General features: G+C 36.7%; 1 protein-coding gene across 9 annotated transcripts; it reads left to right on the forward strand.

Moving 5' to 3' along the window:
- Positions 1–1,645: 1,645 nt before the first annotated feature.
- On the forward strand, positions 1,646–22,644 carry TIAL1 (TIA1 cytotoxic granule associated RNA binding protein like 1). 9 transcript variants are annotated; one of them, XM_044749882.2, is made up of 13 exons: positions 1,646–1,828; positions 4,517–4,578; positions 8,480–8,576; positions 13,364–13,513; positions 13,753–13,807; positions 13,960–14,047; positions 15,950–16,025; positions 17,187–17,295; positions 17,837–17,932; positions 18,043–18,127; positions 18,372–18,495; positions 18,832–18,971; positions 19,815–22,644. In XM_044749882.2, exons 3-13 carry the CDS (start codon positions 8,565–8,567, stop codon positions 19,939–19,941), a joined length of 1,062 nt encoding a protein of 353 aa, XP_044605817.1. In that variant the 5' UTR covers positions 1,646–1,828; positions 4,517–4,578; positions 8,480–8,564; the 3' UTR covers positions 19,942–22,644. The 9 variants fall into 9 exon arrangements, 8 of the variants coding, with proteins under 8 accessions (XP_044605817.1, XP_070338368.1, XP_070338345.1 ...); XM_070482267.1 differs by having other exon boundaries at positions 13,415–13,513; XM_070482257.1 differs by lacking the exon at positions 1,646–1,828 and adding an exon at positions 3,380–4,008.
- Positions 22,645–23,053: the final 409 nt, after the last annotated feature.

A 23,053-nucleotide genomic window follows, 5' to 3' on the forward strand; every position in this document is an offset into this window, starting at 1 on the left:
AAAAACTACTATATACTTTAGCAAGGATCCTGACCTCCGTGCCCTTTTGTTGTTCCCACTGACTCCTATGAGGCTCAAGTCCCTTGTCATGTTCTCTATGGAGACTTCCAGGTTGAAATCTCCGTCACCTCCTCAAATCAACATTACAACGCTTTTGCTGCAGTTGACCACCCTTACAGGATTAGGATTCAGTGGTACCAACAGCACAGCCGCCTGCAGAGTCCGGTCCTCAGTAACGTTTCTAGAACCAACTCTGAAGGCACTAACTGGGACCCTTAAGCTCGGGCAACAGGCTGAAAAATCTTTCCCCAACACCACCCTTCACTAAACTACAAGAGCGGGGACGAACTCAATGACGTTCTCTTGAAGACGCTTAGGTGCGGGGGGGAAAAAAGCGCACCGAGAACTGTCCTCAGTGAGAAAACATTCCACAGGGCAACAGAGCCAGTTTGAACACGGCTTCCCCCATTTTCAAGCAAGACCGCTTTCCCCGTCCACACGATGGATGTCCGTAAACAAAACCTTAAGTCTCTGCCCAAAGATTTTTTTTCACTCTAATAATTAAATAAGGTCGTTGGAGGGCATCATCACCGCACCGTACAATGACTCGATTTTAATGAAGAACTGCCCTTCTTACTCCCTTATTCGATGAGACCATGGATGGGGAAACCTCTAAAACTTGTTCATCTACAAGCAGGCTACCTAGGGTGAGAATACCTATTTGCGGGAAAACGCGCCCAGAGGACTCAGCCGACCCCTGGGAAACCCCAAGGGCCGTGGCGAGCGCAGCTCCCAGCTCACCGCCGGCCCCAGGTCCCACCAACTCCTCCGGCCCGTCGCGCGGGGCGGCGGTTGATGACCGTGGGCCGGTTGTTTTGATTAGTAGAGGAGGACCAGAAAGGCCTGCGGGCTGGGACACCACGCGGAGTCAGAACACAGCCTTAGCCGCAGTTGAAGAAACCGCTCTAGGGCCAGTCGGAGGCGGAGCAGCAGCTCAGGATGAGCCAACTAAACAGCCTTAAAATGCCTGGAGCACTCCTAGGACAGCCCCCAGCGCGAGGCACCCTGGGACCTGTAGTTTACTTCCCGGGCAGTGTTTTTCCCACTTCGTTTCCCCGCCTTTTAACGTCGCTTTTATTTTCCCCCTCCCCTCCCAGCACGCCGACTTCCTGGTCGCCGCACGTCCTCACGTACGACTACACTACCCACAAGTCTCGTCTTCGCGTCCCAGCGCGGCGCGGGCGCCGGCCGTCTCCTTTGGCCGTCTCCTTTGGACTACATTTCCCAGAAGTCCGCTGGAGAAGTGTTTGCCTCTTTCACTTCCAGGACCACAATTCCCAGAGACTTCGGCTGCACGGCGGTTCTCTTTTTACCCGATCTGTTCTTGAGCTGGTTGGGCTTCGGCCTGCCAGCTGGCGCACAGCGACAACGTGGTCCGTCGTGACCGGACACAGGGTTTTCTCGGCGACCCGTTTTTCTCGCCCCTCAGTTGTCCCCTTTGCAGGCCGTCGCGGCTGGCCTGAGGGGTGACCTGGCGGGCCGCGCCTGCGCTCTGCCCCGTTTCCTGCCTGGCTGGTGGCGGCGGCCATTTTGTTCATCCTCCTCCTCCTCCTGCTCCTCCTGGTTGGAGCGCAGTGTCCGGAGCGGGCTGGGGGGAGAGAGCCCGAGAGCAGGGTTCGGTGCCTTTTCCTCTGTCCCCAGCCGGTGCCCGGAGCCCCCCTCCCCTTCCTCCCCACCCCCTCCCCTCCCCAGCCCTGCCCTCCCCCTTGTCCCGGGATCGCTCCGTCGCACCCACCATGATGGAAGACGACGGGCAGCCCCGGACTCTGTGAGTACCCGGGACGGGGGGTGCCAGGCGCCGAGAGGCCCGGGCGCCGCGGGACGCTGAGGGAGGGAGCAGGAGAACGGGGCCGAAGCCGGGACTCTCGGCGGCTCCCTGGCCGCGGTGGCGCGGACGCGAAGTGCATTCCTCCTCTGTCCCCTTTTCCTTGGGAAGGAAGCCCTCCCTTCCCCCAAACACAGTCACTTCCTGGGGTCTGGGGCTTGTTTCGACCTTCCCCTCTCGCGCCCTTCTTTGCACACCCTTCCCAGGCCGGGTTTCTGCACCGCAGATGCTGTCAGGCCCGGGAGAGCTCCTGCTCTCCCTCTGCTTTGGGGGCCCTGGGCTGGGCCGAGAGCTGCGGGTCCCCACGGGGGCAGGGCCTGGTGGGGGTGGGTCTGGGGGTGGGACCGCAGCCGCATCCCTTGCGGGACCCGTTGAATTAGCACTCACGCCCTCCACGTCCCCAGCTCCAGTCGCTCCCGGCTCTTCTCCCAAGCTGAGCTCTCCGAGGAAGCCGGACGCTCTGCGGCCACTCCAGCCCCTACTCTTTCTGCCCCACGTGCCCCCGCCCACGCTGTCAGAAACACTCGCCAAGCGCCCGCTACTTTTGAAGTGCAAATGGGATGCCTCTTGCTGCCGGAGCGTCTTTCCCTTCTTGGATAACGAAGTTTACTTTGAGCGCTACCTACGCTAGACTGACAACCAGTTGTTAAACTGCTTTTGCTCTTTTGGTGTTACCCCTTCCTAATCTGTCTGTGCTTCGAGACCTTCGGAGTTGGATAAAATGATGTCTTTATCCGCTGTTCGATGTGTGTCTTTTGAGCGCTTTTTCTTCTATCTTGCTGTTGCTTTTTACCTGAAGCTCCATCTAATGAATGAATTCCATCTTCCCACCGCTTTTTCGACTTTCCTTCCTTTCCTAATGAAGAGTGATGACTCAGCATTTGCATTCCTTTCCGGATAGTGTGGCACTCCTTTCTTTTTCCTGCATTTTTTTTTTAAGTCTGAGTAATTTCTAATAAATGTTTAAAGTTGGGCACCTCGGTTTTCCTAGCCTCTGGAAGCTCAGCACACGTACCTCGAGTACACGGAGTCAGATTGCTGCTGTGTTTTCTCTTGCCTCTGCCGGGTATTGATATGATCATAGTTCACTTGGCTCTGCTATCTGATGGGGAAATTACTTTTGGGGGGATAGATAAATGTGCGTGGATACTAAGGGAATTTGACTAGCTTCTCATCTCTTTACTCCTACCAAAGAAAGTCCGCTCAGTAAAAACAGATATCTGTATTCACTATTGATATATGTTTGGTTTTTTGTTTTGCTTTTTTGGGGGGAGGGCCTTGCACTCTTTATTCGTATTTCTCTAATGTCTCACTAAAGTATTTGTCATCCTGTTTTGAGAATTCGAGGCCAATTTAAGCACATCAAATGCTTGAAGGAAAAGCCTACTTAGTAGAACTTTTATATTCATGTTTTATTCTGTCTTCCATTTCTGCCTTCTTTCCCCAGAAAAGAGAGAATTGGGACAGACTTGAACATCTGTTGAAGCCAAGACTTGGTATTTAGTTAGTGATGTGTACTTTGATGGAAGCATCTGGGAAAGCTGGATTTAGTGCCTAGCTAGCATGTGCTTAACAAAGATAAAAGTTACATTGTGTCTAAGAATCTGAAATGTTATCATTGATCATAATAGCTACTGAATAATTGTTAAATTCTTATGGCACATTTCTCGTTGACTGTACCTATCTGTTCCTTATGAGGAGGAATTCCTGGTTTTGCAGTGCTAAATAACATGCTGTTTCAGTACCTTTAATCCGTATAACTATCTTTGCATCTACCTTGTCTTCATCTCTGTCCTACCTTAGACCTTCTCCGGTAGACTAATAAGTTAACTTTGTCACATATTTCTTACCTTTACCTCCTCCCGTCTCCTGTTCTTTCTCTGGAACACACTTAAGTTGTCTATGTTTACAGTTATCGAAAAATGTGACGTGTATACATATGAGTAAAGAAATATCTTGAGCTTCTTGTACCCGTATGTCAGTACTTGTTTACTATTCTGTCTTCTTTTTCCTTCTCCCACTCTTCTCCATGGGAAGGGTTTTGTTTTTTTGTAGACAAGGACTGCTGCATCTTCTTAAGTCTTACCCCTGCAGCACTTAGTTCACTGCCTGGAACGTAAGAGGTATCGAATGTTTTACACTGATTATACTTCTTTTCTTTAAATTAGTATTAAGTCCGTTTTTTAAAAGTCTTGATTGGTTTAAAATTATAGGCAGACATGATTGTCAGATGTGGTGCTGTCTGTTGATTTTTATTTATTTTTTAAACTTTTCAAATGTAAAATTTTGAGATAAAAGCAAATGTTTCACAATTGGGATTTTTGTCAGATTTTAATGAAAATAATGCATATTAGTTTTTTTGTGTGTGTTCGTTTTACATATTTCTCCTCAAAGGGTTCTTTTAGATACAAGTAACACGATGAAAACTTTGAACATGACTTTAGAGGTTGATATCTAGTAGGGTTTTGTTTTGTTTATTTATGGAGGTCCTTCTTTTATTTTACACTGTGATCTGTGGATTAGGTTTTCAAGTGGTTAGTATGTTTTAAAAGAATGTGCTCTTAACAAAGCTTATCTTAAACTGTTTCCTTAAAATGCCTGTGTGTTACTAGTGAGGTTTTTTTCCTGCAGACACACACAAGCTAAGACATATGGTTCTATCATCAGAAAACAATATGGTGTTTATAGCCTAGGTAGGTCTTTAAATATTCATTACCTACAGTATTACTAATTTATTTGATGGTATTTAAAGTGGTATAGAATTTGTTGTTGAACCTAAAGTTTATTTGTCATACAGTTGCTTTAAAGGTCTGTTTTTTGATATTCTTTGTTCTCATTTAACATTTATTTTGGGGTAATGTGTATTGGGTATCTTGTGATCTAAAAGAAATAAATAAATAAACAAGATCATGCGGTATAATACTGGTGTTGGAAGTGGACTGTCTGACACCCGCCTTATAGGACCAGGTTTCAGCCTTGTGTTGTGGGTGGCTTTGAGTGCAGTGATTGATCCCTGGTTTATTGGAATCTGTAACACGACATTAAATTATAATGCTGTTCTATTGTAGTTTAATTCATTTTTTCCATCTGTCTGATGCACCAAAATGAGTAGGAATTGTGGATCTGGGATTATACCATGTTATGCAATACCATGTTTAAGGCTGTTCTTTTTTCCTGATGGAGGCTCGCTCAAAAGAGGGAAAAAAGCCAGTGATATAGAGTATAATCTGAACATCTAAGGGCAATAGCAGAAGAAAATACTATTAAATCCCATTATAAAATTTACTAGCTATACATACATGGATTTGGTTACATTGTGTCTGCAATTATGCCCCTCGTTCAATTTAATCATATTTTCTGTTTTCTTTAAAGTGTATGTGTGTCGATATCCCTCATGTAGTTGGTCGATTGACTTGTATCTCCTGCACCTTTCTTCTGATCTGCCTCCTTCCTAGAATGAAATACTGACAAATTGAGTAGTTCATTAAAGGCCCATTGAAGGATATTGTTGCAAAATCTTCTCTTATATAGGAACTTGTCAAGAACAAAAGCAAAAATGTTACTTTCATAGAAATTTAGCCATAGTATCTTGTAACACAAGTGCTGGCAATTTCAGCCGGGGTGGGGCTCTTCTTTTCAGGGTGAGAATGCATTCAATGTTGAAAAAGTGTGATTAGTCTTCTGAAAGGCATGATGTTCTTAACTTAAAATTCTGTCCAGTTGGACATAGGAAGTAGTTTGGCAATGTGAACTTTTGCCCACTGTGAAACTGCCAACTTTCTAGTCTCAATTTGGATTTTAACCCTGATACTAGAGATAAAGGCATCATTTTCCATTTTTAATGCTTTAGTTCCTACAGTTCTTGTTCTTAAAAGACAAAATAGACCTAAGGTATGCCCTTTTTTACTTGAGTGAAAAATCGTTTTGGAATTTCCTAAGTGTTTCCTCTTTGAATTGACCTCCCAATACAAGAGTTTGAGCCATTTGTCTTTTTCTGTTATTTTGTATATGTTCTTCAAATAGAAATTTTATGTTTACACACTTGGAACTTTAGAATATGTTGGCTATTTCATAACCAGAGCAGAAAGAAAGTGAAGTGTAGAAACTATAACTTAGAAAGAAAACAGATATCATTTCAGCGTACTACCAAGAGCTGTTCTTACCAGATCGAGTGTTAAACATTTGTCTTAAATATTTTTGTTAGTATTTATTTTGGGACAGAATTTGGGACATAATTTTATGATAATGTAGAGGTACTTAAGTTGTAAAGTACAATATTTTAAAGCTATAAAATATTTATGGTTATGAATGAAGGCGTATGTAAATGAATGAATTATAGAACTCTGAGTAAAGGAAAAGGCAATCTGTGATTTGGTAAAATTAGGTGAAATTATATCCTTTTTATCATGGTAAATTAAGATGTTCTTCGTGTTATTATTTAAGGCCTTTTTTATGTTAGTTTTTGGAGTTTAGTTGGCTGTTTACCACTGAAGTTTCAGTGGAGATATTTGAAACATAGGAAACCTTAAAACTGGATTTTTCTCTAAGTGTTTCATGACATTCTAAACTTAGAGTAACATTTTGCTCTTTGGCATCAGTGCTTGAAATGTAAATTAATATAACTACATGTGCCTCTAGAAATTCTTCAGAATCTATAACAGATTGGAAATAGGTTGACTTGGAATAAAAATCTTATGAAACAGTAACAGCTTTAATTGTGACTCTTAGATTTGGAAGGTAGTTAATGCCCTTGCAGTTTTTCCTGAACAAATTAATGTTTAAATAGTAATACAAATTTAAAACTATGTAAATCATTTAAGATTTGTTATATTAAAATGATAATTCTGTTTTAACTTTGTTACTAGTTAGCTTCAGTGCATGAAAATCCGTTTTAGCCGCTCTTCTTTTATTCTCTTAGAAATGAGCTAACTAGCACTTTAGGTTAGATGGGTATAAGACTTAGGAGACCAGGTAACTTGTTCATTTTCCTTATAGATAGGTCTACCTTATACAAAAATAAATTATTCCATGGATACAGGCTCGAAACACCTATGAGTTAAAAAGGGACGGGCAGTTGTCTGGCCAGCTCATAATCCTGTAACCTTTCACTACTGCTGGAAAAAGTGTGTCACTTCATGGCCTGCTGATGGGTCTGCTCTACTTTAAGTATAAGGAAAAGATGGCATAGTGGACCTAAACCAATTTGTCACGGGTTTAGTCTTCTGTTTAAGTAACATTGCACTTGTGTTTCAGTTGTAGAGCGTGTAAACTAAAATTACTGTTAGTGCCTGTTCCAGTGACATTCTTAGCTGAACTGGAAAATTGCTACTCATTCTTAATCAGATAATTTTTTTTTTTTTACACTTAACCTTACCTTTCTCAGTCTGTTTTTCTCTTTCAGAGTGTTCCATCATAAAGCCGTTATATATTTAATATGGTAACCATAGATGCAAGGCTTATTTTGGTCTCAGTACTCAGTTTCCAGATGTTATATATAATAGTTAGGAAAATAAAACTACGTCCTTTTACTTTCCAGAAGAAACTATGTTAATTTTACAGATATTGTTTGGTTTATGAGATTGTTCATAACAGATGTGAATTTTAGGAATTATACACTGAGTACCAGAAAGACTTAAAAGTTTGGCAGTTTATTAAGGTAAATTAAGATAAATCTGGGGTACAAGAGAAATCAAGATGACTATTTCTAGGGAGTGGTGTTCCTTTTTTTTTTCTTTTTTTTGTTTGTCTGTATTTTAAATTTCTTATATAAAATACATATTTGTAATTTAACTACAATATAATTCGTAATTAAAGAAAAAAATCCTGAATCTTTGAATATGCATAGTCAAAAGTATACCTGGATTTATCTTAAATTTACTCTGAATTTCTAAGGAAATCTGCATTTGTTGTCTACATAAAGATACATTTTGTTGATTCTGATGCATTTTAGACCTAGGAACTTTTATAATTTTGCCCTGCTCTCCTGAAACAAAACAGTGGAGACACATCGTCAATAACAGTCTCATTTAGCAAGACAAAACAAAACCCTCCAATCTCTGTGCGTTTTGCTATGACTTTAATTCTGTTCTTTGTTCATGTAGTGGCTTTGGTTGAGCGTCTAAGAGAAACTCACCTTATATCTATGTTAGATATAATATATCTCTGTGATTCTTTTTGATCAGGTGTTTTAGTGAATATTTGTGGTATTATTTGTGTGTATGTTATACATTATTTTAAATTGTGTTTCCCGTCTAGAAATTGGAATTATCTTGAGGCTGGTTTAAATTCTTATTCTAACAAGATGAAAAAAATGGTATATAGGATACAGAATAGTATGCTTTTGAGGTATGCAAGGTCACGTTGGTTTGTTGTTTATGAAGTCTGATGAAGTGGTATTTTAGCGGCCTAAGAACAATTGTTGCTTTCCTAAGTAAGGGTTAATCTTACTTTCTTAGGATCAGGCTTAATTGGAAAAATTTTATTGAAGACAGGAAGTTAATATGAAATAAAAGGTGATGAGTTAAATGATAACGTGTTAAAACCAGAAGCTGAAGGAAAATTGCTGATAATGTTGTTTTTTTCCTTCTTGTACAGATACGTAGGTAACCTCTCCAGAGATGTGACAGAAGTCCTTATACTTCAGTTATTCAGTCAGATTGGACCCTGTAAAAGCTGTAAAATGATAACAGAGGTAAGGTCTTCCCAGTTCCACCTGCTGACAGCGTGATGTTTAATATTTTGAGATACATGAGTTTATTAGTATCAATTTTAAGTATCATTTTAAGCCTGAAGTTATTCTGATGGAGAGATTCATGTTTGTTTTGTTGACTTATTACTTTGATTTGGCTGACAAACGGTTTAGTATGGAGTTTTATTTGAGAAGACAAAGTTTCTGTGCTCTTAGTCTCAAATGGTCATTCTTCGTGATGTAGTTATCTTCAAGTGATTCTGCTTGTAGAAAGTTGTTAGAGCTTATCTCAGAGTGTTGAAAAACTAGGTGATATTTCATACAATTCTACTAAGAATGTTCCCTGTTGAGATAGTATATATTTAGAGGTTAGGAATTGTTGTATGTAAGAGAACATTAGATTATTATGTGTATAGTGCAGCACCAAGCATCTTATGTGTTTTTTCTAAGTGCTAATGACTGAGCAGCTTTATGTAGATAGGAATTTAAATTGTTAGAGTAATAATTTTGTTTTCCTTTTTTCAAAGAAAACTTACTTTTTATACTTTCCTGGTTAACACTGTGTAGCAGTGCCCAGTGACTTGTGTTTCAGTTTGTTTTCTTCCTTTTTGTTTATTCATCAACACATTTTTTTGGACTATTTACTGTGTACGAGATACTACGGTAAGTGCTAGGGATACAGTGGTGGGTAGGACGCTTCTTGGCCCCATAGAATTTTACAGTCTAATAAGGGAGGCAGAGTAGTTAATAGGCACTAACGATATAGGATAATAAATGCTGCGGAATCACAGCTTCAAGTACTGTGGGAGCACATCGGTCCAGTACAATCTTAGGTCAGGGGAGGCTTCTTAGAGGAGTCAGTGTCTAGGCTGAAACCAAAAAGGGTAGTAATGGAAACTGGATAGAAAGAAATTCAAGGAAGAAGGGATTGCAGATAGAAGAATGTTGCTCCAGTCTGGTAAACAGAGAGAGCAGGAGTGCTTGAGAGAGAAAGAGAGGGAAAGATAGAAACCATAGCATGGTTGGAGTTTGGAATAGGATTAGTCATAAGAGATGCCAGGAGATGAGGCAGGAGTGTTCAGCAGGGGCCACATGCTCTGTTAAGGGGTTTGTGTTATAACCTGAGACAGAGGGGAGCTTTTAAAAGTCTGTTAAGCAAATTAGCCTTTTGATTTTTCCTAAGTAATGATGATATTCATTCTATTCTGGTATATTCTCTCTTCTTTCCTTCTTGTCTTTGATTATTTATTCATTTGTTCTTTCATTAATCAGAAATGTACTTTGTGCTAGGCACTATTTAAAACACTGGGGATATAATGGAGAGCCAGACAAACGAGGTACCTGTGAGTTTACGTATTAGTGAGTGTATTATTAATAAACAAATAAACAAGATAATTCCAGATAGGAATGAGAGCTATGATGAGAATAAGACAGTTCTGTGATGATGGTTGGAGGTTTGGTGCTATTTAGGTTAGGTGGTGAAGGAAGATGTCGTCTTTTCGAGCTGAAAGAGAGGAATAACAAGATAGTGCCATCTATGTTAAGAGCTGGAGGCAGAGGGAACCCCAAATAAAAAGGCCTTGAGTTGCTAATGAGCTTGGTGTATTTGAGGAACCAAAACCCAGGATGGCTGGAGCCTGGTGAGTGGAGGGGAGGGGTGGGAAATGAGTCTAAAGAGGTAGGCAGGCAAGGTTTGGAATTACCTAGGGCAGTACAGGCCACGACGGAGTTTGGATTTTAGTCTGGTTGCAGTGGGGCTTTAAGCAGGGTAATTAGGTACTCTGATTTGTGTTTTTAAGATGACTCTATTTGGAAAATGACTTTTGCATGGAGAATGGATTATAGAGGACAAGAATGGAAGGAGGGAAGCCAGCTGGATTTATTTCATTAGTCTAGGTGAGGCATGATGGGGGTCTTCTTTAGAGTGGTAGCGTAGAAATAGAGGTAGATAAACTTGGGATATATTTTGGAGGTGGAATCAATAGGACTGGATTGGCTCTGGGACATAAAGGAAAGGAAGACATCAGGAAGGACCCTGAAATTCTTGTTTGCAATTGTGTGGATGATAATGCTATTTATTTGCTAAAATGGGCATGACAGAGGGAGGCCCAGGATGGATGGGGGGATTGATGGGAATCAGGAGTTCAGTTTTGGCAATGTTAAATTTAACATTAGACATCTAAATGGACATTGTATGGAGGCAGTCGGGATAAACTAGTTTGGAACTCTAGAGAGATCAGTGCTAATGATACCAGCTTGCAGTGGTACTTGAAGCCATGAGACTAGGTGAGATCTAGAGAGAATGCTGAGAGAGAAGAATAGAGGGGCCTAGTTCTGAACCTTGGAGCATCTCCACACTTACAGTGACATTTAGAGTTTGAGTTAAGGAGGAAGAATTATCTTTTGAAAGATCTTCCAATGAGGAAACAGGAAAACCAAGAGAGTAGGGTGGAATCTAAAGGAGAATATTTAGAGGAGGAGGAGAATTGTCAACTGTTTTGAATTCTGCTTGAAAGTCAAGATGAGGACAGAAGAGGGATCACAGAGGTGGCAAGGAGGTTGTTGGTGAGCTCAATACAAATTTTCAAGGGCCTGATTGGGTTGGCAGCTGACTGGAGTGGGTTTAGGAAAAAATGGGATGTGAGAAAATAGAGTCACTAGAAAATTTTTGATAAAGATTTATTTTAATAGTATTTTTTAAAAACCTGTGTGTACAATCAGCTGTTTAAGAGGTAGAGGGATTTGAAATGAATTTTCATAATTTATCCATATTCTACAACTCCTACATTTGAACTTGTAAATAGTTTAAAATCTCGTATTTCTCTGTCTTGACATTTATGTCATCCAACAAAAATTGGTGACAACACTAAGGTAAGGACACAGTTGATTTTCACAGTGTCACTTGGTGGTGGTAGATACATGGAAAGTTTCCAAAGGGCATGAACTCCAGTACAGACTATACAGGCATTTATTTTCCTTTCATAAATTTCATTTCAGTATATGAAAAATCCTTTTTTCCCTGTCGTATGGTTTTTTACTTTAGATATTGTTTACTTTAGATTCTAGCTTTCCCTATATATTATAATAACATGTATATATTGATTCAAAGGCAAACATTAGAAAAATTTTAACATTTCTGGCCGTTGGAATGTGACAAAAATCAGTGGTGTCTTGGATGAAATGCGGTGTGATGTGAATATGTAAATGTGTGTGTGTCTGTGTACATGGACTACATGCATTGAATAGGATCTGGCGTACTACTAGGTAAATAAACTTGAAGTCTGTATACATGAGTAGACTAGTTTACTAAAACCGGTTTTCATAGATCTACCATTGCACCCCTGTATATTTTGCTACAGTTATCAGTGTTTTCCTTAGAGACCATCAGGGCAGAAGAGGTAGGAGTAAAAGGAATAATTGAGTAGCACAGTTTTAGCTTATTTATCTTTAACTCCTTTCTTCAGTGAATGTCACTGGTAAATTGAACTCTTTTACAAGAAGAAATTTAAGTACCTATTTTTATTTGGAGTCTTTTCTCCCATTTCCTTTCTCTACCTCATAAGAAGAGTGTTCATATGGCTACGACAATAGAATTTTGTACGAGAGCCCATAGTTTTCTTGTTACTATTAATGATCACACTTTTTTTTTCCCTCAAGGAAATGCCTTCTGGTTGCTTCACCACTATTGTTTTAGGCGTCTTACTTTGGATTTTTCTTCTAAAACTTTGCTGGAATGAAAAACAGTGGTTGTTGAAAAGATCTTTATTTTATCTGGTATTTTTATCCCTTGTAAGCGCAACTAGAATTCCACACTTTAAATATTCTTTTTTTAGGACATTTCACATTGAACAGTGATGAATGTTTTTGACTTTACATGAAAAATATATTTGTACAGTTGTGTAGCTATTCAGTATAGATTGTAATTTTATAAAATTCTTTTCCGTTTTGGTTGTTAGGTGATATGCTTGCTATAACTTAAGTAGTACTACTTACTTTCTCATTGTCTTTAGAAATACCCATTGGCCAACTACTGTCAGGCATGGTGGTTTAGATTATATGTAGTAAAGATTTCTTATATTGGTGTTTTTGTGATATAAAATTGTAGCTTTGTGCTGAAATATTTTATTCAGACACATTTTCAGAAATTCTCTTCTTGATCACTAGTGTACTTTTCTGGTCTTTGGAAGACCAAATTCAAAGTATATAGAATCTCCAGTGCATTAGAGTATTTTGAAAGATAAGGAATTCGTTTCAATAGCTGGTTATAAATCTGAAATTTTTCTGTTTTTATTCTCATTCCTTCCTTACCCAGAAAAGAAATACATAGTCTTGCTTCATCATATGTAGTACTAATCCTTTTTTCAATGAGGAGTAAAGTTTGTAAAGTTGGTTCATTTCTGTATTTTTTTATAGTCATGGGATACAGTTTATGAAGGATTATGATGCATAAATAGAATTCATCCTTTTGAAAATAATGTTGGGAGAGAAGAGCAGTGGTAAGGAGTGGTCCTTATCTCTCAAATCTGAACTCGAGGTTTTGTTTGGTCTACTGTAAACTTCTGTTTTATCTTTAACATAATTTGCCAGAATTCTATGTTTTGATTTAATACTGATAGTCATGATTCTATACTGTTTTTGAGTTCTGTTTGAGTACATCAGTATTCTGAGGTGCACAGTCAGGTGTAGCTGTAAATCTTATTTTTAAAGTGTTAGGCTTTCATAAGCTTATGCAATCTCACCTTGTACATTCCTAGCTGTCAGTAATGTTTTTTCCTGGATTTTCTTCTCAGCAACCCGATAGCAGAAGGGTCAACTCTTCTGTTGGATTTTCTGTTTTGCAGCATACAAGCAATGACCCATATTGCTTTGTGGAATTTTATGAACACAGAGATGCAGCTGCTGCATTAGCTGCTATGAATGGGAGAAAAATTTTGGGAAAGGTAAGATCAAAGAATGATGGCACCTTATGAGTATATGTATTTGCATGTCGGATTAGTGGTTTTCTTTCTTAGCAAGTTTTTAAGCAAATATGCAGCTCTGCCAAGTGATGTTTTTGCTTTATTCAGCCTAGTACTTTTTCAAAGATAATCCTGCTTGATAAGTGATTTAATAAGTGGTAAGTGTTATGATTCATAATGACATGCCTAATAATTTCATTAAATATAATCTTTATTTTTAGGAGGTCAAAGTAAACTGGGCAACAACACCAAGTAGCCAGAAAAAAGATACTTCCAGTAAGTACTACCGCTGCGTTGTAACGTGGAAGAGTTCTGAGTGATCCTGGCAGCGCCTCCAACATGAACAGGGTCTCTTCCCTTAGTGTTGCCTGAAAAAGGGTTAGGAGCTGACTTCCTGAGGATTTGATTACCAAATGCTTTGATTTCAGATCACTTCCATGTGTTTGTTGGGGATTTGAGTCCAGAAATAACAACAGAAGATATTAAATCAGCATTTGCCCCCTTTGGTAAAATATCGTAAGTATCATAATCAATACTATACTCAATAGTGATAGGCAAAATTGTATATGATTAACTTGTATCAGAATTAGGATTTTCTTTCCCTAGTTAGTGTGATTTTTTTTGTTGTTTATTTGTTTGGTTTATTTTTTTGATTAGTAGATGTTGAAAATGTTAATGTCATTTCAGTGTTTTGGGGTCTTGTTTTCATCTAATCTTGTGTATAATATGTTAAAAAATTTTAAGTGATTCTGTTTGTTATCTCTGAAGCAAATGTTTGGGTAGTAAAACCTATTATAAAGTCCAGCTTTTTGTCAAATGTTTTAAAAATTTGGTGGTTAAAGATAATGAGTTAAAAATAAACGTGATTTATACTGTGTATTAAACTTTTATAGGAGGAGTTTATAAATGGGGGAAAGTAGGTAAATCCTTGGGTATATTGTGGTTAAATTGGAAATGTACATGTTTAATTGTAATGAGAAATGTGTTTTGATATTTTAGCTGAAAAGTAATATTCTTATAGTATTAAAATGTTTCAGTATGTGAACCATAAATGTGGGATTAATCAGTAGATGTTTTGTTGTTAGTGTCATTTGAATTTGCTAGTTAAGGCCAAATGTGGTTTGATTTTTAACAAAGTTTATGCTCTAATTTCACTGTATTGTACTTGATCAAATATATGGAAAAATTAAAAGTGGTTACAAGTTCTATAAAATGTTTATCACAATTTATCTTTCTGATTAAAATCAGTTTGATTTTATGTATTTATTTCCTGTAGATTTGAGTTAAATGTTTTAGTACTACTTTACAGGAATATGTTTCAACTAAGAACAACAATATTTTTCTCTATTCAATTTGTTGTTCTGTAGATTTAATTTATTTGAAAGATTTAATTCTTAATTTTCTATTTTGGTATTTGCTTTGCTTTTTAATCTCTAAATGTGGTAAGTAGTACTGTTTTAAAAATCAGTATAAAAAATAATACAGGTTGCTGTTTTTCAATCTTTATTTATACCTGAGACCTGCAGTTTTTCTAAAGTCCAAGTCACAATTAAAAGTAATAGCATTCTGGTTATTTTGCAGAATTGCTCATAAGAATGGACAGGATCTTGAAGGCTAACTGCAAGGAACTGTGCACACTGGAACTCAGTTGTAGATTTTTTTCTCATTTCTATTTATTCTTATTATACATTATTTATATATACATATTTTAGTATTTACATTTTAACATTCTATATTCAGTGGAGTTCTATATTTCCAATCATTTTAACTTACTCACTAAAATTTCTGTGTAAATTTGTTGTTTTCGTACTGGTGTGCTTAGCATTGTTGTTAGTTTTTTATTCTCCTTTCTTAAATTTCTGAAAATGTCAATTTTTCAAAATTTACAGCTGCCCAAACTCCAAAATGATGGTAGAGAATTGACCAAGAAAAATAAAGAAATCTGTTAACAGGCCATGTATGCCTTTTTAATTCCTATTTTTTCCTCTTTTTCAATTTTTTAATATTTCATATATTTTGTATCACTAGGCAGAAGACATTTAACTATTTAGAGATTGCATGGTAAAGTAGTTAGCATTGTTACAGTAATTTATAGAACCAGTAAACCTTAGAGGACACTAGCCAATAGAATATTAGAAAAGGAAAATATTGTTCCTATTAATCTTCAAATTTGAGCATTTAGTTTAGAAAGTACAGGCTATTTGATTAGGTTGCATGTTTATTACATGTTTTTGTCCTACTGCTTTTTTCTAACAGGTAAAGAAGCGTTAGGGAGAGTTCAGGAATGGCTGTAGTTAATTAGGGCTAACTGGAATTTTATTTAAAAAAATGCTCACAATACAGTGTGTGTGGTTCCTTTTAGTTTTTATTTTGAGGATGACTCTTACTTCCCTCATTTAGCTGTGCTTCTTTTCACAGGGATGCCCGAGTAGTTAAAGACATGGCAACTGGAAAATCCAAAGGCTATGGTTTTGTATCTTTTTATAACAAACTGGTACGTTCTTCTCAAATTTAATACAAAATTTAGTCATTAATCTGAAACTTGAAGAATACTCTTGGATCTTAACTGTGAACAAAACTTATATGTAATTTTGTCTGTTTCAATATAATCCATTCTTTTTTCACGAGCTTGGAAATAGCTGGGAAAAGTTAGGCTGATTATAAGGAAGAGTATTAAAGTTGCATTTATGCTTTGGTGAAGGTAAGATGTATAAGTAAAGCTCAAGCTAATGAGCTAATCTCCAAATTTGGAGAGAAGTTAAATTATATTTAGTCTTAACCATGAAAATCTTAGTTTTAATTTTTTAATTATCCGTATTTTTATAGCTGGGATGTTAATGACTACAACAAATTATGTAAATGAAAATATAAGCAATTCATCTTGGTTTTTGCATGTATTCTTTAAGAAGAGGTACCAAAATAGCGAAGCATTTGCATTAACTGTAACGTCAGATAACAAAATGAGCTTTGGTATTAGCATTTAGCACAGTTTCAGCAATGTAACTTACCTACATTTTATTGAAGCAGTAAGATAAAGGACAGGAGTCTACTCTTTGCTTAGCTTCATTGCAAATTCGCATTAATTCTGATAATCTAAACTCATTTTTTATTGACAGCAATTTTATAGCATTCTAAATCATAATGCAGAAGTCTTCCATCTTAAAATGAGTTTTTAATCTTGTGTCATAGTAATAATCCATTGCTACTAGAATATAGATTTTTAGGGGTAGGTGATTTAGACCTTAATATTAGAGTTTTTATATATTCTTCAGTAAAAGTTACATCACAGATCAACTGTAAAATTAAGATATTTGAAGACAACTTTGTCTTGTGGAATTTTCTGCTTTCTTTTAATCAGTAGGATTGTGATTTTTTCCTTGCGTATTTGAATTATGATAAATTTTCTTTGATGCTTAAGCGCTGTCCTGGTATTGAAATCTGTAAATAAAAATAGCTTTTATGATCCCTCAAGTTCAAAGCATTTTCTTTGTGATGTTAAGTTCAGTTTTGTTTGTTTAGAATGCTTAGTGAATTCATTTACTGATAAGATTGATTGGATACAGCAGTGCCAGCATTTTATTTCATTTTACTAGGTCTTATGTATCACTGTTGCCTGTGTTTATAATTGCTCTTTCTCTCTCTTTTTTCTCCATAGGATGCAGAAAATGCAATTGTGCATATGGGAGGTCAGTGGTTGGGTGGTCGTCAAATCAGAACCAATTGGGCCACACGCAAACCACCTGCACCTAAAAGTACACAAGAAAGTAAGTTATGTCTACTGTATACGTTCAGATTATGAGTACTTCACAAAATCGTGTGTTAGTGTAGTCTTAATTTCTTAAAGTTTAAATTTTATTAGCATTGCATGATTCATTTCATCTTGAATTTAATTATCTAAAAGTAATTGGGGAGCCGGCCTGCTGGCGCAGCGGTTAAGTTCACACGCTCTACTTTGGTGGCCTGGGTTTGCTGGTTCCAGATCCCGGGTGTTGACCTACACACTCCTTATCAAGGCATCCTGTGGCAGGTGTCCCACATAAAGTAGCAGAAGATGGGCAAGGATGTTAGCTCTGGGCCAATCTTCCTCAAAAAAAAATTAAAAAGTAAATAAAAATAAAAGAAATAATTGGGCTTCGATATAAGTATATTTGGAGCTGTGAATCAGCTGATTTTATAAATCAGATCATAGCATCAAGAAAAAAATTCTATTTTCTCCCCCAGTGAGGCATATCTTAATAGTATTGTAGTAATCAGTTTTATACTGTATAACTGTCAATGTTTTTTTTTTTTATTTTCTGCTTATAGATAACACTAAGCAGTTGAGATTTGAAGATGTAGTAAACCAGTCAAGTCCAAAAAACTGTACTGTGTACTGTGGAGGAATTGCTTCTGGGCTAACAGGTGTAGTGTTTGGGTTTCTGGTCTCTTTCTCTGTGGAGCTTCATCACTATTAGTATCAGTTTCATGATAAACAGCCTTAAATATTTTATTTGTATGTTTTTGTTTTTCAGATCAGCTTATGAGACAGACATTCTCACCATTTGGACAAATTATGGAAATAAGAGTTTTTCCAGAGAAGGGCTATTCATTTGTCAGGTAAAATTCTACCTGTAGTATTATCACCCTTACATTCGATCCATTCCTTTGTCATCTTATTTGATTCCCTCAGGTATCAGAGTTGGTTATTTTATTACTTCTTTGCAATGTCGAACTTTACCTACATGATGTACTTTAGGAAAATACCAAGTTGACAGTTATAAACTAATGTGTTTCTGTATTATTTACTATGTTAAGTTTTTAAAAAAATCAAAGACAAGAAACCTTTTTATCGTCCTCTCAGATTTTCAACCCATGAAAGTGCAGCCCATGCCATTGTTTCGGTGAATGGTACTACGATTGAAGGACATGTTGTTAAATGCTATTGGGGTAAAGAATCTCCTGATATGACTAAAAACTTCCAACAGGTAATTCGATTTTTCATAGCACTTTTTAAGGTTTCCATCTTACATATCTACATAAAAGCTTTAGAAACTGTAAAATAAACAAAAAAGTAAAGCATATAGCTGCTTTCAGTTGATTTTATTAATGCTATTTCAAAAGTGATTATTTTGTGGTATTAACTGAATCTTAATACTTTCTTTTCACAGGTGTCACCACCCCAATAAACTTAGACAATGATAAATAACAGAGTCCTATTCACATAAGGGTGCTTACTTAGTTTTTCTCTTCCTTGTCTCCCACTTTCTTCAAATACTGTGTTTCTTACTTGTTCCCTAAAATATTAATTTGCTTTTTCCTAGGTTGACTATAGTCAGTGGGGCCAGTGGAGCCAAGTTTATGGAAACCCACAACAGTATGGACAGTATATGGCAAATGGGTGGCAAGTGCCACCTTATGGAGTATACGGGCAACCGTGGAATCAACAAGGATTTGGAGTAGAGTAAGTTTGGGTTTTTCCAATATAGAAATAGATGTGGTTCTGACAAAAGAAACTAGAAAATGTGTTTTCTTAGGGAGAATTTATTTAAATTAAATACATTGAACTATTTGGCATTATAAGCATTGTAGAAACCTTATGAAAAGTGATTTATGATGCTAAAAATTTGCTTTCTATTACCTAGGTGAAAAGGGAGGTTGGGGTAACATTTGGTGTGTCCTACTATCTCTATAAGCAGTTGGTAAAATTTGATTTACATTTTTTCCCTACATTTCTAATATGCTATTTTATCTACGTGTTTATTTTTGCATGGAAAAGATCTTTGTCTAGATATGTTCAGAAATTTAGTGATTTATACCTGTTGGCTGTGTGAGAAGTCACAGAGATTAATGTCTTACAAAGTAGCGTGCTTTTCTTCCTTTGTTGATAGAGTAGGTTGGTCCCTTACACATGTTTTTCCCCTAGGCCAGCTCAGACCTTTATTTTCACTGGTTCCTTCTTCCGTCTCTTTCCAGTATGAACTTGTGTTTTTAAAATTTCTTTTAAATTGATAAACCATGTGTGCAGTATATGATGGGTGTTGAATCATCTGTCATTTTTTAAAAAGTCTGTTTTGAGATACTCTTCAGAAAAGTCATTGTGTTAAGTTGTGGTTAACAGAAATTGAAGAACTTGAAATAGATTTTCTACATGTGTGGATATATATCATTTCTTTACTCTCTGTTACTGTAGGTATGTTAATTTGTCATTGTCTATTCTATGATTAGGGTCTGCTTGATTTTTGTATAAATGTATAGGTAACTTTTTCTTTGTGTTTGCTGAAGATTTTTTTTTTTTCCTTCCAAGTCAATCACCTTCTGCTGCTTGGATGGGTGGATTTGGTGCTCAGCCTCCCCAAGGACAAGCTCCTCCCCCTGTAATACCTCCTCCTAACCAAGCTGGATATGGTATGGCAAGTTACCAAACACAGTGAGCTGGGACTCTAAACAAAATTGTAATTCATGATAGCTTCAGTTTCCTGTGACACTCTGAAGACATGAAAGTAGACATCGGAAAATGAAAATATTTATTTTAAAAATTGAAATGTTTGGAACCTTTAGCACAGCTTTGCTTTGGTGAAGGACCCATGTCTTCTAGTTCTGCCTTTTTAAGTTTTTGTTCATGATGGATATGAACATGATTTTTCTTTGTGTACAAAAACTAAAATAAAGTCAATAAAGACAAGTCTGACTACAAATTTTGATATAATAGGAGAAATGGGTAATACCTTTTGATTCTTAGATACTATTCCATTTTTATCTTGCTGTTCAGTATTTTAACTCACTGTGTTTTTAAAAGAGCAAAAAAGGGAGGATCGTGAAAAACTGGGAATCACATATAAGTTCATCCTGAACCTTGATACTCCCCTCCCCTCCCCTGAGGTGGACCAGATTTGAAGTCAGCAGAAAAAAGTGTGATATTGAGAAGAAATGCATGATTTTGGAGTCGCTTTGGAGGAAATACTTACTTTCTCTGTGACTAAAGAAACTGAAGCCAGACTGACAAAGAAATTTTGCAGCCTAAATAAGGAACAGCGTTGTCTGAGTTACTTGAGCGAATGTTGGTGGTCCACATTGACATATTTTTAAAACTTTAAAAAGTGTTGATTATTAAAACTGTAGCAAATTACATTTCATTTTGGGGGGAAAATTCCAAGTATGGTGTTTGTATTAAAGTCAGACAGTCATACTTGTGCTTTTACATGAAGTTTAAATGATATACATTGTAAATATTGAATAACTCCACTGTTTAAAAAGCATGCTTCAACATAGAAGTAGCAAGCAATGTAATTATTTGAAGTAACACTTAGCGCCCTCCACTGCATCGAATGCAATGGACTGGTAAGAGTGTTTGAGACTGACGGTTCCAAGTGTGGCTACTATGTAAAATTAAAACTATACAAGTCACTATACAGAAAAAGCCTTAATTTTAATTTCATAGAAATATTTGATGCGTTAGCACATTTTAAAATGTCACTGGAAATTAATTTTTTTTTTTTTTTTTGCTTTACATGACTTGGTATGTAAATACCTTAATTAAAACCTTGTAAACCTATTTCAAGGTTCCTATAAGTTGTATAGTACAAGTGTTTTTAAAAATCTTGGGGTGTTTTTTAAAATTAGATATATTTTGCCCAAGAATTTTTTTAACAAGATTGCTAAAACATCTTATTTAGACAGTTTGTTGTACCAATTTATAATTGGATATTCAGCTTAAATAGTACACAGAGTTGTGACTTTGATTTTTAATTAATTTTTTCTCCCTGTGGGTGGTGTGCATGGGATGAGCAGCCTGAGCAGGGCTGAGTTGTGTGTGTGGAGTTTGTAAATGAATCATTTGGGTAGACATTAAGATTGAAGTTTGCTTCTGAGGTATTTTTCAGGCTGTGTGGATAAACCTGCCTCAAATTTCCGTAGTAACAGGAATGTAAAAGAGAGAAAATCTTATGTATTTGAATTCTGACAGCTAGGGGGTGCAAATGTTTAGGCAGTGTATTTGAAATGTTTTCAGGCCTGGGCACCAAAATGAGAAAACCCTTCACAGTTAAGCAGTAAGATGCAATAAGCACCCACAAATTACTATTTTTTAAACTTTTGAAGTCTTAAAATTAGCTTTAAAATAATGATGGTTTTATAAAGTGGTGGCCACAATAATTTTCGTGTTATTTTCCTTCTTCCCCCATTTAGAAATACAGACAAATGCATTAAACAGGAAAATTCACAGCGTCTGAAGTTCTTCATCTTTGGGCCAAATTTTTTATGGCACTTTACTTTTAACCACAGTAGTCATGTATTACCCTCTTCTGTTATCAAATTTACCCTTATTTCTTTTGTTCATGGTTAGTGTCTTGGGGGATGTTATGGAAAAGTTACTTTATATTTTTTAAGGAGAACACTCATATCAATTATGCCTCCTAGTTAAAAATTTCTTGACTATATGTGAAACTTGAACAACTAAAGACTTTTTTTAATATATATTGATAAAAGCCTATTAAATTCTCAGTTTGCCTTCTTTGGTCTGCCAGTAAATTAAATAGCTTATTGCAATAACAGCTAAATACCACTGCAGTGTTTCCTGGTTGTATATTCTATGGTTTAATAAAATTATCCAGATTAGTTATATTGCCATAGTAAACATATGACTGAAGTGTCCTTCATCTTAATCTGGAAGAGAACGAGATTTCATGATCAGTTCACTTAATGAAAGTTATTTCATATTAAATGGTTTTTAAAATATAAAACTACTTATCCAAATGAAATACACCATTTTAGAATACAACTGTCAGGCTATCAGACTCCAGACGCTTAAAGCACAAAGCGAAGTTAGTGCTATCTTGATCCAATTTAAGCCTGAGAATCATTGCCTTTTCCACGTTCATTAAAAACAGCAGCAGAGATCCTTTGGCATGCAAGAAAATGTTTCTTATTTCGTAATTATTTTGAGGTTTATTTTGGTGCTGTGTTTCTGACCGCCATCTTTGCTCTAATAATCTCTCTACTAGTATTTCCCCCGTGCCGTTCCCACTTGATTTTTATGTCTGCTGGCAGTGAGAGGCTAAAATGACTGGCCAATTTAAGCCAAAGCTGTAAACCACAGTTGAAGTAAGTCTTTCAATAAAGACTAGACTATATGATAAGTGGCTTTTTCTTATTGTCGTTTATTATATAATTATTCCTTCCAAGGCTGCCATGAAATAAGCAATTTTGTTTTCTTTTGTTAGTAAGGTATGTGGAATATACATATATTCAGGATCTATTTCTGTTTTCGGTATGTGTTAAAAGTCCATTAGCTTTATTGAATTAAAACTTAATTTCTGTATGTGGAGGAGAAGAAATTTGCATCCTTCTAAAACTGTAGGCTCTGTTGAATATTAATATAGTAAAATCCTATTACTTTAGAGTCCACAAATAATGGAAACCACTATTTTACCGCGGTTATTTTGATCTTTGGTAGTATCATAAGTAAAGATGCACTCAACAAAAAAGTAGAAAAAGAATAAATTATCTAGACACTTTTCTTGTAGATATGCTCAAATTAAATATTAC

This window comes from Equus asinus, chromosome 2 (genome assembly GCF_041296235.1).
Source record: "Equus asinus isolate D_3611 breed Donkey chromosome 2, EquAss-T2T_v2, whole genome shotgun sequence".
In the NCBI taxonomy this organism is placed as follows: domain Eukaryota; kingdom Metazoa; phylum Chordata; class Mammalia; order Perissodactyla; family Equidae; genus Equus; species Equus asinus.

Coding starts and splice junctions, on each gene's coding strand:
- TIAL1 (XM_070482244.1), top strand. CDS start 1,797: ATGATGGAAGACGACGGGCAGCCCCGGACTCT. Junction 13,808..13,959: donor CCAGAAAAAAGATACTTCCA/GTAAGTACTACC, acceptor CTTTGATTTCAG/ATCACTTCCATGTGTTTGTT. Junction 18,972..19,814: donor CAACAAGGATTTGGAGTAGA/GTAAGTTTGGGT, acceptor TTTCCTTCCAAG/TCAATCACCTTCTGCTGCTT.